General features: G+C 32.2%; 3 protein-coding genes across 3 annotated transcripts in view; 1 reads left to right on the top strand and 2 right to left on the bottom strand.

Annotated features, from left to right (window-relative positions):
* Window positions 1–3,248: 3,248 nt before the first annotated feature.
* LOC147907241 (DNA-directed RNA polymerases I, II, and III subunit RPABC4-like) lies at window positions 3,249–4,576 on the bottom strand. Its single transcript, XM_087414000.1, has 2 exons — window positions 4,375–4,576; window positions 3,249–4,065 (listed from the first exon to the last, which is right to left on the bottom strand). The coding sequence occupies exons 1-2, from the start codon at window positions 4,430–4,432 to the stop codon at window positions 3,947–3,949; spliced, it is 177 nt and encodes a 58-aa protein (XP_087270126.1). The 5' UTR covers window positions 4,433–4,576; the 3' UTR covers window positions 3,249–3,946.
* A 323-nt stretch (window positions 4,577–4,899) lies between these two features.
* Rpb12 (DNA-directed RNA polymerases I, II, and III subunit Rpb12) lies at window positions 4,900–5,797 on the top strand. Its single transcript, XM_011067625.2, has 3 exons — window positions 4,900–5,130; window positions 5,460–5,552; window positions 5,665–5,797. Exons 1-3 carry the CDS (start codon window positions 5,073–5,075, stop codon window positions 5,685–5,687), a joined length of 174 nt encoding a protein of 57 aa, XP_011065927.1. The 5' UTR covers window positions 4,900–5,072; the 3' UTR covers window positions 5,688–5,797.
* Window positions 5,798–14,978, bottom strand: part of shn (zinc finger protein schnurri) — a 32,024-nt gene continuing 22,843 nt past the window's right edge. The window contains exons 4-8 of the mRNA XM_087413765.1: window positions 14,793–14,913; window positions 12,616–14,688; window positions 11,990–12,176; window positions 11,657–11,905; window positions 5,798–11,563 (exon numbers count right to left, since the gene is read on the bottom strand). Coding sequence (XP_087269891.1) covers window positions 11,003–11,563; window positions 11,657–11,905; window positions 11,990–12,176; window positions 12,616–14,688; window positions 14,793–14,913 — 3,191 coding nt within the window. The 3' untranslated portion in view covers window positions 5,798–11,002. The remainder of the gene's footprint in view (window positions 11,564–11,656; window positions 11,906–11,989; window positions 12,177–12,615; window positions 14,689–14,792; window positions 14,914–14,978) is intronic.

Here is a 14,978-nt window from a genome sequence, read left to right as displayed (position 1 = left end):
AGTTATTATTCCCTTACCGAAACTCGTACAAACAACGTAGCTGTGTCGCGGCTTCTTTTCACATTACTTTTTGAAATCTTTTTCGCGAAAAATGTCTAATACAATACGAAACGTTGTATTATACTAGTATGAATAATTATTCATACTAGTAATCGTATTATGTGAATATTCATAAAATACAACATTTCGTATTATACATAGCACTTTTTGCGATTATTATATGTTTCAAAAAGAAATGTGAAAAGGAGCAGTATGCGACACGGTTACTTGTTTGCACGAACGGTATCACACGAGTCATAGAAAAGCAACGTTGATATAAATACTCTCATACAAAAAAGTCGCAATTCCTACTTTCAATACAATTAATACAGTTTAATAATTTAATTAATTTTTGTTTTTGTGCATCTTTCGTTACGATCCGTTAAAAAATTTACCGTAACTTTGAAACAATTAATAAAAGAAACATTTCTCCCTTTTATTAATCTCTAGCCTATTTTATAGATTCTAATCATATCTTACAGACATTATCTATGTATAAATAAAAGATTCAGCCCTTTTATCTACTTTGACTTTATTTCGCAATAATAACGAATTGCAGACGTGATATTCGTTTCTAAAAGTTAACCGATTGCATAGTAATAGCATAGTAATAGCTATTTATTACATTTTTCAGATTATCTTCCCACTCACGGGTACACCTTGACGTAGTGAGGGGGCTCAGTACCCAGACGATATTTTACACGAAAAGAATGATTTTTCTCAAATATCTAAAAATTTTCGGATATGTCTGAATGTATATATCTAGATAAATTTTTAGATATTGAGTAAAATCGTTCTCTTCGTGTAAAAATCCAATGGGGAAGCTAACGTCGCCGATTTATTTGAAAATGAACGAACCGCAGTCGGTTCGTCGCGTCGCGCGTTTCGGAAGTGCCGTTCTAGTTATTGGACTCAAGTTACAGTCCGCGCGCGATTACATTGTATTCGCGAGTGTTTTACGCGAGTGTCCTGTGCACATTCTGAGAGGAGGTGGAGGTCTGGGAGAGACATCGGGCACTGGTGGAGCAACCTGGCGGTAAATATTATTTTTTACTTGTGTAAAAATTAACCTTTTTTCGCTAGTTTTTAAATCATTTTATTTGACAATAATTTAAAAATAATTATTTTTAAACCATTGTTAAATAAAATGATTTAAATAATTCTATATTCTATAAAATAATTATATAAAGTAATTCTATATATATATAAAATAATTATACATTCTCTAAGGTAATTATATGTATTCTCTAAAATAATTATATATATTTTTTAAAGAAGGTCTTAGCGAAAATAAATTTGTATAAAATTTAAATAATACTTTAAAATTTTATACAAATTTATTTTTACTAACATCTTTAAAGAATATATATAATTATTTTAGAATTATATATTCTAGAATTATTTTAGAATTATATATTTTATAAAAATATGTATAATTAACAAAAATTATATTTTCGTAATTGCATGATTATATTTCATGAATTATTTTTCGTGAATTGTGTGATTATTTTGCATAAACGCATGCAAACTGCATGTAAAATTTAAATAATACTTCAAAATTTTATACAAATTTATTTTTACTAAGAAAATAATTACTCTATGAACACATGCTGTTTGCTGAAAAATAATCATACAATTATGAAAATATATTTGTATAAAATTTTTAAGTATTATTTAAATTATATACAAATTTATTTTTACTAAGGTCTTTAGGGAATATATATAATTATTTTAGAATTATATATTTTAGAATTATTTTAGAATTATATTTTATAAAAAAATGTACAATTATTTTACATAATACATAATTGTTTTATATCTATAATTAAATAATGGGTTCAAAATTCAATGCTTACAAAAATTATATTTTTATAATTGTATGATTATATTTCAACAAACTGCATATTTTTACTAAGATCATTAGAGAATATATATAATTATTTTAGAATTATATATTTTATAAAAAAATGTATAATTATTTTAGATAATACATAATAGTCTTATATCTATAATTAAATAATGGGTTCAAAATTCAATGCTTACAAAAATTATATTTTCATAATTGTATGATTATTTTTCAGCAAACTGCATACGTTCATATAGCAATTATTTTTTAAAGTAATGATTATAAGATATTTTTTTACTTAGTTTTAATTTGAATTTTAATTTATTTGTTACAGAAGTGATTTTTAAGTAATTCTTTTTTTACAGAATTTAGATAAAAGGAGAGTTACTTAATATTTAGAGATAAAATAATTATATATTTTTTCTAAAATAATTATATATATTCTCTAAAGATCTTAGCAAAAATAAATTAGTATAAAATTTAAATAATACTTTAAAATTTTATACAAATTTATTTTTACTAAGAAATTAATTGCTATATGAGCGCATGCAGTTTGTTGAAAAATAATCATACAATTATGAAAATATAATTTTTGTAAGCATTGAATTTTGAACCCATTATTTAATTATAGATGTAAGATGATTATGTATTATCTAAAATAATTATACATTTTTTTATAAAATATATAATTCTAAAATAATTATGTATATTCTCTAAAGATCTTAGTAAAAATAAATTTGTATAAAATTTTAAAGTAATTTTTAAGTAACTCTCCTTTTATTTAAATTAGATAAAAGATGAGTTATTTAAAATTAGGTGAAATGATTTTACATGTTCTCTAGAATTATTATATATATTCTCTAAATATCTTAGCAAAAATAAATTTGTATAAAATTTTGAAGTGATTTTCTAAATTAAATAAAAGGAGAGTACTTAAAATTTGGAGAGAGAGAGAGAGAGAGAGATAGAATAATTATACATATTCTCTAAAATAATTATATATATTCTCTAAAGAAGATCTTAGCAAAAACAAATTTGTATAAAATATTTTAAAATGATTTTTAATTTGTTAAAAGTAGACAAAAGAAGAGTTACTTAAAAATTATTTTGAAATTTAAAAAAAAATGACTTTAAAATTTTGTGTGAATTTATTTTTGCTAAGGTCTTTTTTAGAGAATATATATAATTATTTGAAAGAATATATGTAATTATTTTAGAAATAATTTTGGATATGTATAATTTTTTTATATCTAATTAAATAATGAGTACAAAATTTGATGATTACAAAAATTATATTTTCAAAATTACATTATTATTTTTCAGCTAATTGCATGCGTTTATGTAGCAATTATTTTTTAAAGTAATGATTACTTCTTTACTATATGTTCTAATTTGAATTTTAATTTATTTGTTACAGAATCAACATAGCGACGTTGCAGGTGTAACTCCACTGTGCGCATCAGGTCGGTGAGTGATAAATCAACATTTTTATTGGGGTAACGGATGTATAACGGATAATTTTAGTGATATTATGCACATACCTGAATACATGTATGCATGGATTTAATAATATACGGATAAATATGTATAGCATTGCATACATCCGTTTCCTTAAAATCAAAAAGTTAAAACTGATTAGGATAAATTTATGTCTGATTCTCTGGCGAATTTTATAAATCCATCGAATTTTCAAAGATTAGCGGTAGGAAATAGAGAAATTTTAAAAAACTAAACTTGAAGGGGAAATTAAGCAGGATAATGTGACAAAGTGTAAACTTATAACAAGAACATTGATTTCTTTATTCGCACAATTGTAAACTTATGCTACAACATGTTACTTTATTAAAAATTAAATAATCCTTATATGTGTATGTGTGTGTGTGTGTGCATGTGTGAAATAAATATTTTAACAAATGTAAAGAAAATAACGCTCTCCTCCGTTCGCCGTTCATATACTTATCGTGTATCGAATACAACTGAAAGCAAGATTATGGAATACGATTAAGAAAAATTTATAGAAATTCGATTTTGCTTGATTATATTTAAAAAATGTCAATTGTATTAAGTCGAAAACATAAAAAAACATAGCCTTTTTGTACGCTTCTTGTACATGATTCTATATCCACATTCTCTGCATCGAGTTGCATCTTTGGCACGAATCTCGTTATCGTGATGACATTCTAAAATAATGAGTGAAAAACTTGATTAACGATGTAAATAAGGTAAAAAAACGAAAATAGTTTTTCGTTACAATTTATCTTAATAATTACTATATATATCATGTTCGACAAAATTTCTCTACTTAGAAAGCGCTTTAAAATGCAATTTATCGATTTTCATAAACAATTGATATAAGATGTTAAAGTCTTAAAACTTTTTAAATAAACATATAAATGTGAATAATTTAATGAAAATTGACAAGCAACGATATTAAAAATTATTTATTAAAATGTGAGATTAGAAATAGTTGTCAACATGCGTGTCCTTACCTCCACAAATGTATACCATAGCTTGTTTCGGGATAGATTCAGATTTACCAGACTCCATTTTAACACTGTTGTGACATAATAAACAAATTGATTTTTTGATTTCAATAAATCTTCGTTATCGTAAAATACACAACATATTATTGTCAATGAAATTGCAGTACAAATATGATGCAGTTAGAAGACTTTAACCGACTAAGACCGACTTACCGACTATCGATTGGGAACTTTTATTGTAGTATCGCGCGCTCACGACAGAGAGAAACCTGAGAAAGCGAGGACATGAGTCTTTAGCATTGTTCATGTTGTCTCTCGGGAGCTGCTCGGATTGCTCCGAATGAAATCAGTGTATTTGAAATGTAAGATTCATGCGATATTCGTCATACACCTGACATTTATGATGAATGCAGAATGTCGTATCCGTGCGACCGTGCAGCTCTCGAGAGACAAACCAACAATACTATTTAAATTTATACGAGCGCGCTGTTACAATAAAAATTACAATAATCGATAGTCGGTAAGTCAGTCCTAGTCGGTCAAAGTCGTTCTTGCAATTGCATCGTATCGTTTAGTCGTATTGCAATTTCGTTGACAACAGGACGGTGTGCATTCTGCGATAAGGAAGATTTATTGTAACCAAAAAATCACTTTTTATATCAGTTTATATACATCAGTTTATTATATATCACATCAGTATTAAAATGGAGTCTGGTAAATCTGAATCTACTCCAAAACAAGCTATGGTATACATTTGTGGAGGTAAGAACACGCATGTGACTTTTCTAACCTCACAATTTAGTAAATAATCTCTTAATATCATTGCTTGCAATTTTTATTAAATTATTCACATTTGTATGTTTATTTAAAAAGTTTTAAGCCTTTAACATTTTATAAAATATAATATATAATTATATCAATTGTTTATGGAAATTGATAAATTGCATTTTAAAGCGCTTTCTAAGTAGAGAAATTTTGTCGAATATATATATTTTTTGATATATATAGTAATTATTAAATTGTAACGAAAAACTATTTTCGTTCTTTTATTTTATTTACATCGTTAATCAAGTTTTAACTCATTATTTCAGAATGTCATCACGATAACGAGATTCGTGCCAAAGATGCAATTCGATGCAGAGAATGTGGATATAGAATCATGTACAAGAAGCGTACAAAAAGGCGTATGTTTTTTTATGTTTTCGATTTAATACAATTGACACTTTTTAAATATAATCAAGCAAAATCGAATTTCTAGAAATTTTTCTTAATTATATTCCATAATCTTGTTTTCAGTTGTTGTATTCGATGCACGATAAGTACATGAGCAGCAAACGATGGAGAGCAGCATTATTTTTTCTTTACATCTGTTAAAATATTTATTTCGCATATAAGGATTATTTAATTTTTAATAAAGCAATATGCAGCATTTTACCGGAAATTAACTTTATTCCTATCCTACATTATTTCCCGCGCCCAAAGTTGTACTATCGTTCCTGCAAGATCATCATACAAAGACGCATTCGCGTATTATCACTCTTCGTACAATTTGCATTAGAATCCCTGGATCCGATGGATATTCCATCTAATAGAATTTGTTTCATGCGTATCGATTCAGTCTATATAATATACAAAATGCTTTAAGCAATGTTCCTTTTATTTACAATAAATAAAAATTACATTCTCATCATAATATAATTTAACAGAATTCACAGAGGAAGAGAAATGACGGTGACACTGGCAAAACAAGTTGGCGTTATTACCATAAATCCCGTTGTCACTTTCTCAAGTATACGCTTATAAAATTTTCACTCCGGTCCCATTGTCTGATATATACATGTATACGAGCGTAAACGCTCGATATACAGTATGGTTTTAATCGAAAAGTCATTCTTGAACTAGAGATGGTTTGTCAACGCAACTGGAGCTCGTAGAAGCACACAACATATTTGCGCGAGCACAAAGAGACGGGATATATTCTTTACCCGTCTCTCTTTCTCTCTTTCTCTCTCTCCCATGAAAAAACATTTATAAAATCTTAAAGATCCTATAATACATATAAAATACTATACCGCCAGGTGTTTGTAAGTGTCACCGTTCGCACGCTGCGCGTATACAAAATTTAAATTATCCATAAAAATATGGAGCGGAGCCGAGTCTTTATTTTCTACGGAAACACCGCAAAAATTCGGGCGACCAGGTAGTCGACTTTTGTCTCCGTAAAATGTAAATCGGTGTAAAACCATCTAGAAACTCGTACAAGCTCGATCTTTTCTTTTTATTTCCATTCATTGTCCGCAAAATCTAATACTGAGTCTGGAAGAAGCCAAGCCAAGCCAACTGTTTTTTGTGAAAATCGTAGACGCGCGGCTGTCAACAAAATAAATATGTCTCTGCTTCTTTCTTTTTTTTTATTAGATACGCTTGTACTTTTATTTTAGGATATTAGTCAGGATATTCGCCATATGGTTCTTTTCGCACTTATCACAATACAGATTACTTAACCGAATGTCGTAAATATTGTAAAAGTATGTCGAGTCGTCTTAACAAACATGTAACCGAATTATTAGACTGTACAGTATATATATGTATATATATATATATATGTGTATGTATATATATATATATATATATATATAATAATAATATGCGAGAGTAAAGGAAGATACAATTAAAACGGATTAATCGCACGCTCATGAAAAATTGCACAAATCTGTCCGAAATGGGAAGATAATGATAGAATATTATCGATCGTTCAATGCGAAAAATCGATTTTTATCTCAAAATAGAAGAAACACCGACAGCACATTTAGACATGAAAATTATTGTTAATCATATGTATTGTATCCGGTAATCGCTTTTCCATAATTTAAATTGTGCATACGTCTAACAATCATAATTAGAATTGTTCTTCTAAGTGGGCTCCTTAAATTAGACGAGCAATGTATGTATCTATATGTATATATCTATAATCAAATGCATCTCATTATATTTTTCCGCTAGTTATTTAGAAAAGTTCATGAATTTATCGCTTCGTTATCGAAGCAGCTCTCTCGTTTTTCAACAAAATTCGATGTTTGAAACAAAAATAACTGTCAAAAGACCGTTTCAATACGAAATTACCCAAGCAGAACAAGTCACAATAATGTCATTTTAATGTTAAAATGCATCGAAAATTCTAAAAATGTTCCCAGAACATCTCTTGGATAAGGATGTTATGTAGAATAAATGATTTTTAATAATTTTGGAGCCATTTTGATGTCACTATGACTTTAGATTTGTTCGAGTTGCTTGAAATCTTTAAAAATGTTTGCATTTAAAACGAAGCAAATATTATTTAATGCTTTTTTACAAATATAGTTTAATTTTAATCTTGATTCAATTAACTTTCATCTTTTTCTAATTCTTAGAAAAGAATTAGAAAAAGATGAAGAGTAAGTTGAATCGAGATTAAAGTTAATCCACATTGGTGGAAACGGGCATTAAATTTTTAGAGTGAATTTCAATGTAGAAAATATATTCGGATGTTGGAGAGAGACAGAAAAAGAAGATATTAAGTGCAAGCAACGCGAACAGACCTTTTATGTTCTACCTGGATATGTTCAAACTTCAAACTGATCAACTTCAATCTCCCCTGCATTTAGTAACTATGTTTCAAAATCATTTCGTGATATTCTCTTTCAACGTATATTCAAATTTGATCATGCAACAGCGATTGTTCGTAACGAATGAAGAAGTTTTTTCAATTTTTCGCGAATTATACGTTTCGAAATCAAAGCGCGAGGCCATTTAAACGAAACATTTTATCCACTTTTGCCAATGATAATTAACTTTAATCTCGATTTAACTTACGCTTGATCCTTTTTTAGAACTAGAAAAAGATAAAAAGTGAGTTAAAACAAAATTAAAGTTAAACTATACATTGGTCAAAACGGGCATTATAGGGGCATTAACGGGCATTATATTTTGAAACGCTCGTTAACGCTCGAAGATTTGAATCGCGACTACCTTCAGTGTGCATTCGCGCCGCATCCGTTACGGCCGTAACTCTCGCGAGCGCGAAGTTTCCCGCGTCGCAAAACGAGTTTCCCGCGTATAATCGTGTCTTCGGCGGTGGACGGGGTACACGAACGTGATTCTTATCATCCGCAGTTACCAACGCGCACTTCCGAGACTGCTCGGAGTCGTCGAAGTGTCCATCATCGTCGCGGGCGTAGCACAAAGACCCGGTGAGTAAACCTAACTTGTACTGCGTCATATTTGGATTTCAAACGACGAGAGACGCACGGTCGTCCACCGTTTCCCGATTAATATATCGGGAATACGGCGAATCTGATATGTATTTTACGACACGCTCGCTACGTGCACGCCGGGAAAATATACCGAAGTGATATACTTCTACGGACGACAACGTTTCGAAAATATATATGTGTATGTATATATCGCAATATGACTCTACAATTTGGAAAAAGTACATTCCTTCGAAATCACATATAAGTACGCATGCAAATAGTCGAGAGAAAGAGAAAGAGTATATAATATGTATATACGTAGATGTACGTTACACGTGTAAAATTTTGGAAAATATCGCGTTTCGCGCGTGGAAGGATCGTCATCCGGGAAAAAATGTTTCATATATGTATATAATTATATATAAAAATTGACATATTTGATACACAATTATATATAAAATGTGTCCATGTATATATATATATATATATATACATATAAAACATTTTTTTCCCGGACATTTCCGAAGTTGACTTCGAAAAGCGTATCGTTTCTCTCAACAAATCCTGTCAAACGCAAATTGTGTTGGCTTGGCATTTCGGGGTGCTGTGTACACATCCTGGAAGCTCATACGTAGTTAACGCGCGTTGGAGTCGACAGAATTACAGACAGTAGATATATATCCAAAAAAATGCTATGTTAAACTACGCTACACTGATATCATTTAGTGTGAACATCACTCGGACTGGACCTCATTGTATATACCTGGGCGGTCGTCTCGTTCTACGTTTACCGTATTATTCTTTTTATCCTGGCTCAAGCACACCTATTAGGTACAAACCGTGATAACCGGAGTCTGATTATGCGGAATAGGAAAGACATTCTCGTGCTTGAGTGAGATATTAAAACTGCGCGTAGAATAGATAGACAGTTAATTATGAGATACGGTAGCTGTCGCTTGTGGAAGGTGTATGGCCTCTTCAAGTTGCTCACTGCAGTTATATTATAAGGCCATCAGCGAGAAATCATGTAAAGCTATTTTTCGTATAAAAATTAATTTTTTTGGAGGCTTTTATTTGCTTGATAAAAAATGTAGATTGTGACAAAGACATTTCAATAACGCGAGAAAAATTTATATGATTTTTTTCGTCTTGGACAATTTTCGCTGTGGATAATTCAATAGAACTGCAGCGAGAAAACAGGAGGCATAATTATATCTTAAACAGAATCAGTGAATCGGTCCCTCAGACCATAACAAATATGCTCAATTATAATAAGATTTAAAAAATAACTAGTAATATCAAAATATCGAAGTAATTAATTATTCAACAATGTTTGAGATAAAATCAAACTTATTAAGATGCTCATCACTTGATTCTTGCTTACAAGAAAATCTTTTAAGACAGAAAAATTAAAGAATCTACTGTGTGAATTAAAAATAAATTTATAAGTAATCTGAGCAACCGACACAGTTTCTTGATTTTTTTCTTAAAACTATTATAGAAACTAACATGATTTTTCGTTATATTTTACATAAATATATACAAACACATTTTCTCTTATGTCAACAATAATTCTCATAATTGTTATACTCTAATATTGAACAAATATACATATATACACATATATGTATATACATATGTATATATGTATTTATATGCATATATGTATTTATGTATAAGTTTTATATACCAATTTAAAGTATAATAATTTGTAATATTAGAATACTCTTCAATATGTCGAAAGTAACGCATTTGTGCTTTAAATATAGAATCACATACCAGTCCATTGCACCTCATTTACTACAAGAAACACTATCGTGTATATAAATATTATAATCATATCAGATACTCGAATTACGTTTCTTTTCTTTTGCATTTTATGCGTTATACGTACTAATTTCGAAAGAAAAGATTTAAAAGCTTTTAAAGAGGATTAAATCAAATTATATCTGTTTGTAATATAAACAGGCAATGTTAGAAATGATGTGATAAAAGAAACATGCTCGAAATCACCGTATTTATCGCCGTCGTGATGAACTTAATATATGTGTATTTCATTACATACATATTCATGCGATAATATATTCCAGGTTCATATTTTTTATGTTAGTCCTCAGAAATTTGCGAAATATTTCAACAATGTAAAATTATTTTATATTTGCAGCTTTTTAAGAACGCTTCATTTAAATTTTTGCAATATTATAATTTTCAAGAAACGTTTTTTCAAATGTAAACATCATTAATGGTATAACCTATTGAAATAGTTTTTTAAGACGACCGAGACTTTTTCATTAGGATATCTCTGTGATGCATTCCATATATGATACATTATAACCACGATTTCTCTAAGTAGTATGGCAACCACTCGAAAAATTCTTTTCGCACGCTATATTGTTTTGGCACTATGTATCCTCTATCCTTTGTCTTTTGTGATCTTCCTTCACTACGGATTCGTCCATAATTCTTTTTTGAGTATTCTCTTTTTCCCTACATTTACCCGCACTTCTATCTCCATGAATATTTGTACTAGAATCCGTCTCAATATTATGTTCAACAAAACAGTGTACCTGTAATTCATTTACAGTACGCATAGATACGGGGCAAACTTGGCACTTGTACGATTGTAAACTGTCTTCCGGTCTTGCGTCTTCCGGAACGACCACCGGAATTGATCGCTGCTCTTTAACAGAGTAATCACGTCTATGCTGATTGAACTGAGGACTGCGGAGGCGAACGTCGTTAATGGCTTTCGGTTTCTCGGGGACGATTGACATGTGATATGGTCGAGAAATGTCTGCGTCTGTTGTCGCTTTCACGTATGTTGCATGAAGTGCGTGCTGCGGTATAGGCTCACCCTCATCTGACGAAGTCTCACTGCCACTCACGACCGGTCCGGGCAGAGTTTCCGAGTCCCACTGCGCGATTTTCGCTGGATCCTTTTCGCCTAATCTTTGAGCCAACATCTGTCGAGGATAAAAAAAAGTTCATTTTATCGTGATGTTTTTTCTTTGTTAAATTTAAAAACCGCGCGTAATTATGATTTCATTATTACGAACCTGCAGACTATTAAGACTATTATCACAGTCTGTAGTATCGATATCATTCAAGTTGATGCCAGACCTTTCCATCTCTGCATATGTTCCAAAAGGCAGTTTGCCCAAGCATTCTAATTTCATGATATGCATCTTGCTGCGAAGATGCTTGGCCAAATGTCCATGTATTCTGAATGCTACCTTACAATCTGTACACTTGAAAGGTCTGGGATTGCTAGTAGTCGCTGCACCAAACGTAGAAGTCATACTGACCTAATAATACAATAACACTACTCGTACATTCGTGCTAAAAGATATAACGTTGCTCGATGGAAATAAAGTTGATTCGTCGTTTACCTTATTGTGATGGGAAACGGATCTTTCATGTTTCGTCAAGTGGCCTTTAGTCCGGAAGGAAACTGCACAGTTTTCGCATTTGTATGGCCGCTCAAAATAATGAATGTTGAGGTGCAACCGTAACTGACTAGGCTTACTGAACACCTTATTACAAATCCCACATACACTCCTACCATCTTCTGTGACACTGTAATCATATTTCATAATTTCAGTTTTTACAATTAAAATTATTTTGATAATTCTAACGAATAAAATTTGAATATTATTATAATATATATTATATACATTTCGATTTGTGAATTGAGAATATTTATAAACACAAATATGAGTAGCAATAACATAGACGTTCAACCCTTGAATCAAGACTCTTGAGTCAAGACACAGTTAAGTGCACACGTACCCGGTAAATATATTTAGTCGATTTTCTCAAAAACAAAGCATTATATGGAAAAATTTTATTCTATATTTTCAGTTTATTTTTTCATGTATCATTCTATGTTGCGTTAGAGATATATATTAAATTAGTATACTTTAATATGTATTTCTAACGCAACATTAAATAATATTATTAAATAATTTATGTGTCAACAAATAGTAAGAGAAAATAATTAAAAATATTTTCCTACCTGACATAGTTAGGCGCGGGTCCACTCGACGGTTGTAGAAATTCCGCTTGCGGTTTCGCGTTTACTGTGTTTGGTGAAGGCGATTGAAAATCTGACCCACCGACGACTATCTTTCCGGCTACCGCATGTTTCATGCTATCTAATGCATTCTGTTTAATTATGTCTGCAGTGTGTTTCGTATCATAATAAAGAATTCGTACTTTTTGCGGTGACGTGCTTCTCACGTCTACGTTCTGCGACTTGGATGGTTCGTGTATAGACTGTAATATTTCGTAATTGGCACGTGGATCTTGCGCATGCGTTCTGTATTCCGCGAGAGCTCTCATATCACGGCTCGGCGGTCTATTATCTGGATTTGCTTGCCGGATTTCCATGTTTGCCGATGGCATAAGCTCCTGAATAACTTGCATATCGTGAACGAACGATGGTTTGTACTCACGGCTAGGCGGTCTCATTTCTTGACCGCGTATCTTGTACTCCTGTTGACTCGGTAGCCTCAATTCCTGATTCTGTGTTCTGTACTCTTGACCGGGCGTTCTGATCTCTCTACTAGGCGGCCTTAGATCGAGATTTCGTGGACTATGATTCTGCATTCGAATATCATTAGTCGCGGTTCTCATCTCGTGATTAGCAGATCTTACTTCCTGACCAACAGGATGGCATTCCCTAGGTCTTTCTATTTCACTCACCATCTTCATCGCGTTGAACATGGAATTTCTGTCAATGTCGTTGTTCGTATGTTGCATCAATTGTGGTCGATTATTGACGTCCATATTTAAAGATTTCGGTGAATGACAATCAATACTGGATGTGTTGCGAACAGGTACAATAGAACAGTTCGATCTCTCGATCGAACTATTGTTCCTGGTCATGGCTAGACCATACTCAATACTTGGTCTTGTGCTAGCGGGACCGTTAGTAAGACCAAGCTCAAAATTTTCACGATCAGAAACCATACGATTAGTCTGTTCTTTATTCTTGTGAATAGCCTCGTAATCGAATGTTCGTCTTTCCATTGCCATATTGTTCTGATAAATCTTCTCCCTAATTTCCATCTTAATGTCGTCACTGGTATGCTTCGTCATTGGTTTAATCCTAGATTCCATAACGATATGCTGCATTTTGCTAGGATCAGTATACGTCACCGTCGGAATACCGTTGGAATCTATATGCCTGGACCTATTTTGATCCTGATGACGCAGGTAAATATCTCTTTCCTGTATCTGCTTATTGTCCTTGGTATTTCCCACGCGATACTGTTGCTTAATTTTGCTGTCCATCACATGTCTCTCCGTGAGGTAGGCCTGCAACATGTGGCCCTCCGCATCCGGTTTCCATTCTCTACCCTGTATAGGCAGCCGTTCCATTGTTTGGACTATCGTCTGCAATAAGACCGGCTCCGAAACGGGTGTCAGAATGTCCGCGTGTCTAACTCTTCGCGGGACCGGCGAGGGCAACACCTGAGTGGTCTGCTTCGTCGTGAGATCCATGGGCTGCGACAGCTGATGACGTGACTCCGTGACTTCGGTGATTTCCTCGATCTCAAAGTCAGAATCATCTTTCTTTGACGATTGGATGACACTGATCCTCGTTTCTTCCGTCGTATTTCGGTTTGATGGGAAGTAATAACGATGCGATAATTCATTTTGGATCAAAGTTGTTTCTTGCGTGGTGACACTTTGACTGATGGTAGACGTAGCCGCGGTAGTGGACACGATGCTCATCGTGGAAGTCGTAGGTAAAGTTAGCGTGTATGGATACGTTGTGGGTCTACCAGACGGCAACAAGCCGGGCAATCTATTCGACGTGTTACGTTGTGAAAGACTGAGTAGACTTTGTGCTGCTTCTTGCTCCTCGCTGCCCGATTCTTCGCTTTCTTCTCCGTCACTTTCTTCCTCCTCCTCTGAAGATTCTTCCGTGTTACCGCCACCAGCAGCTAATCGCGCGATAGCCTCCTTGTCGATATTTTCGTCGCAGACAGTTGTAGGAACTGGTACTACGCCCAATTCCACACACTTTTTGTAGTGAGCTTTGGACTTCATGTGTTTCGTAAGATTACCCTTTGTTTTGAAACTATTGCAAAAAAATTATAATTCCGTAAGTAGGTTATCAATGTTACAAATAAAGTTAGAAATATAAATGATTGCTCTCTTGCTGTAATATTTGCATCAACTTACCTAAAGGTACAATGCTTGCAAGTATACGGTCTAACATCCGTATGTGTTCTGATATGTTTCTTCAACATAGATGGTTTTTTACAACGAATACCACATTCTTCGCAGACATAACGTCCTCGTCCTTAAGTAATATATGAAATAATTGAAGATTTATTTTTACAATATTAAGATTATAGCTGTAAAGTC

Source organism: Acromyrmex echinatior, chromosome 15, assembly GCF_024713525.1.
Source record: "Acromyrmex echinatior isolate Ae372 chromosome 15, ASM2471352v2, whole genome shotgun sequence".
In the NCBI taxonomy this organism is placed as follows: domain Eukaryota; kingdom Metazoa; phylum Arthropoda; class Insecta; order Hymenoptera; family Formicidae; genus Acromyrmex; species Acromyrmex echinatior.
Note: the sequence above shows the minus strand (reverse complement) of the source record. Positions and strands in the feature narration are given on the sequence as shown.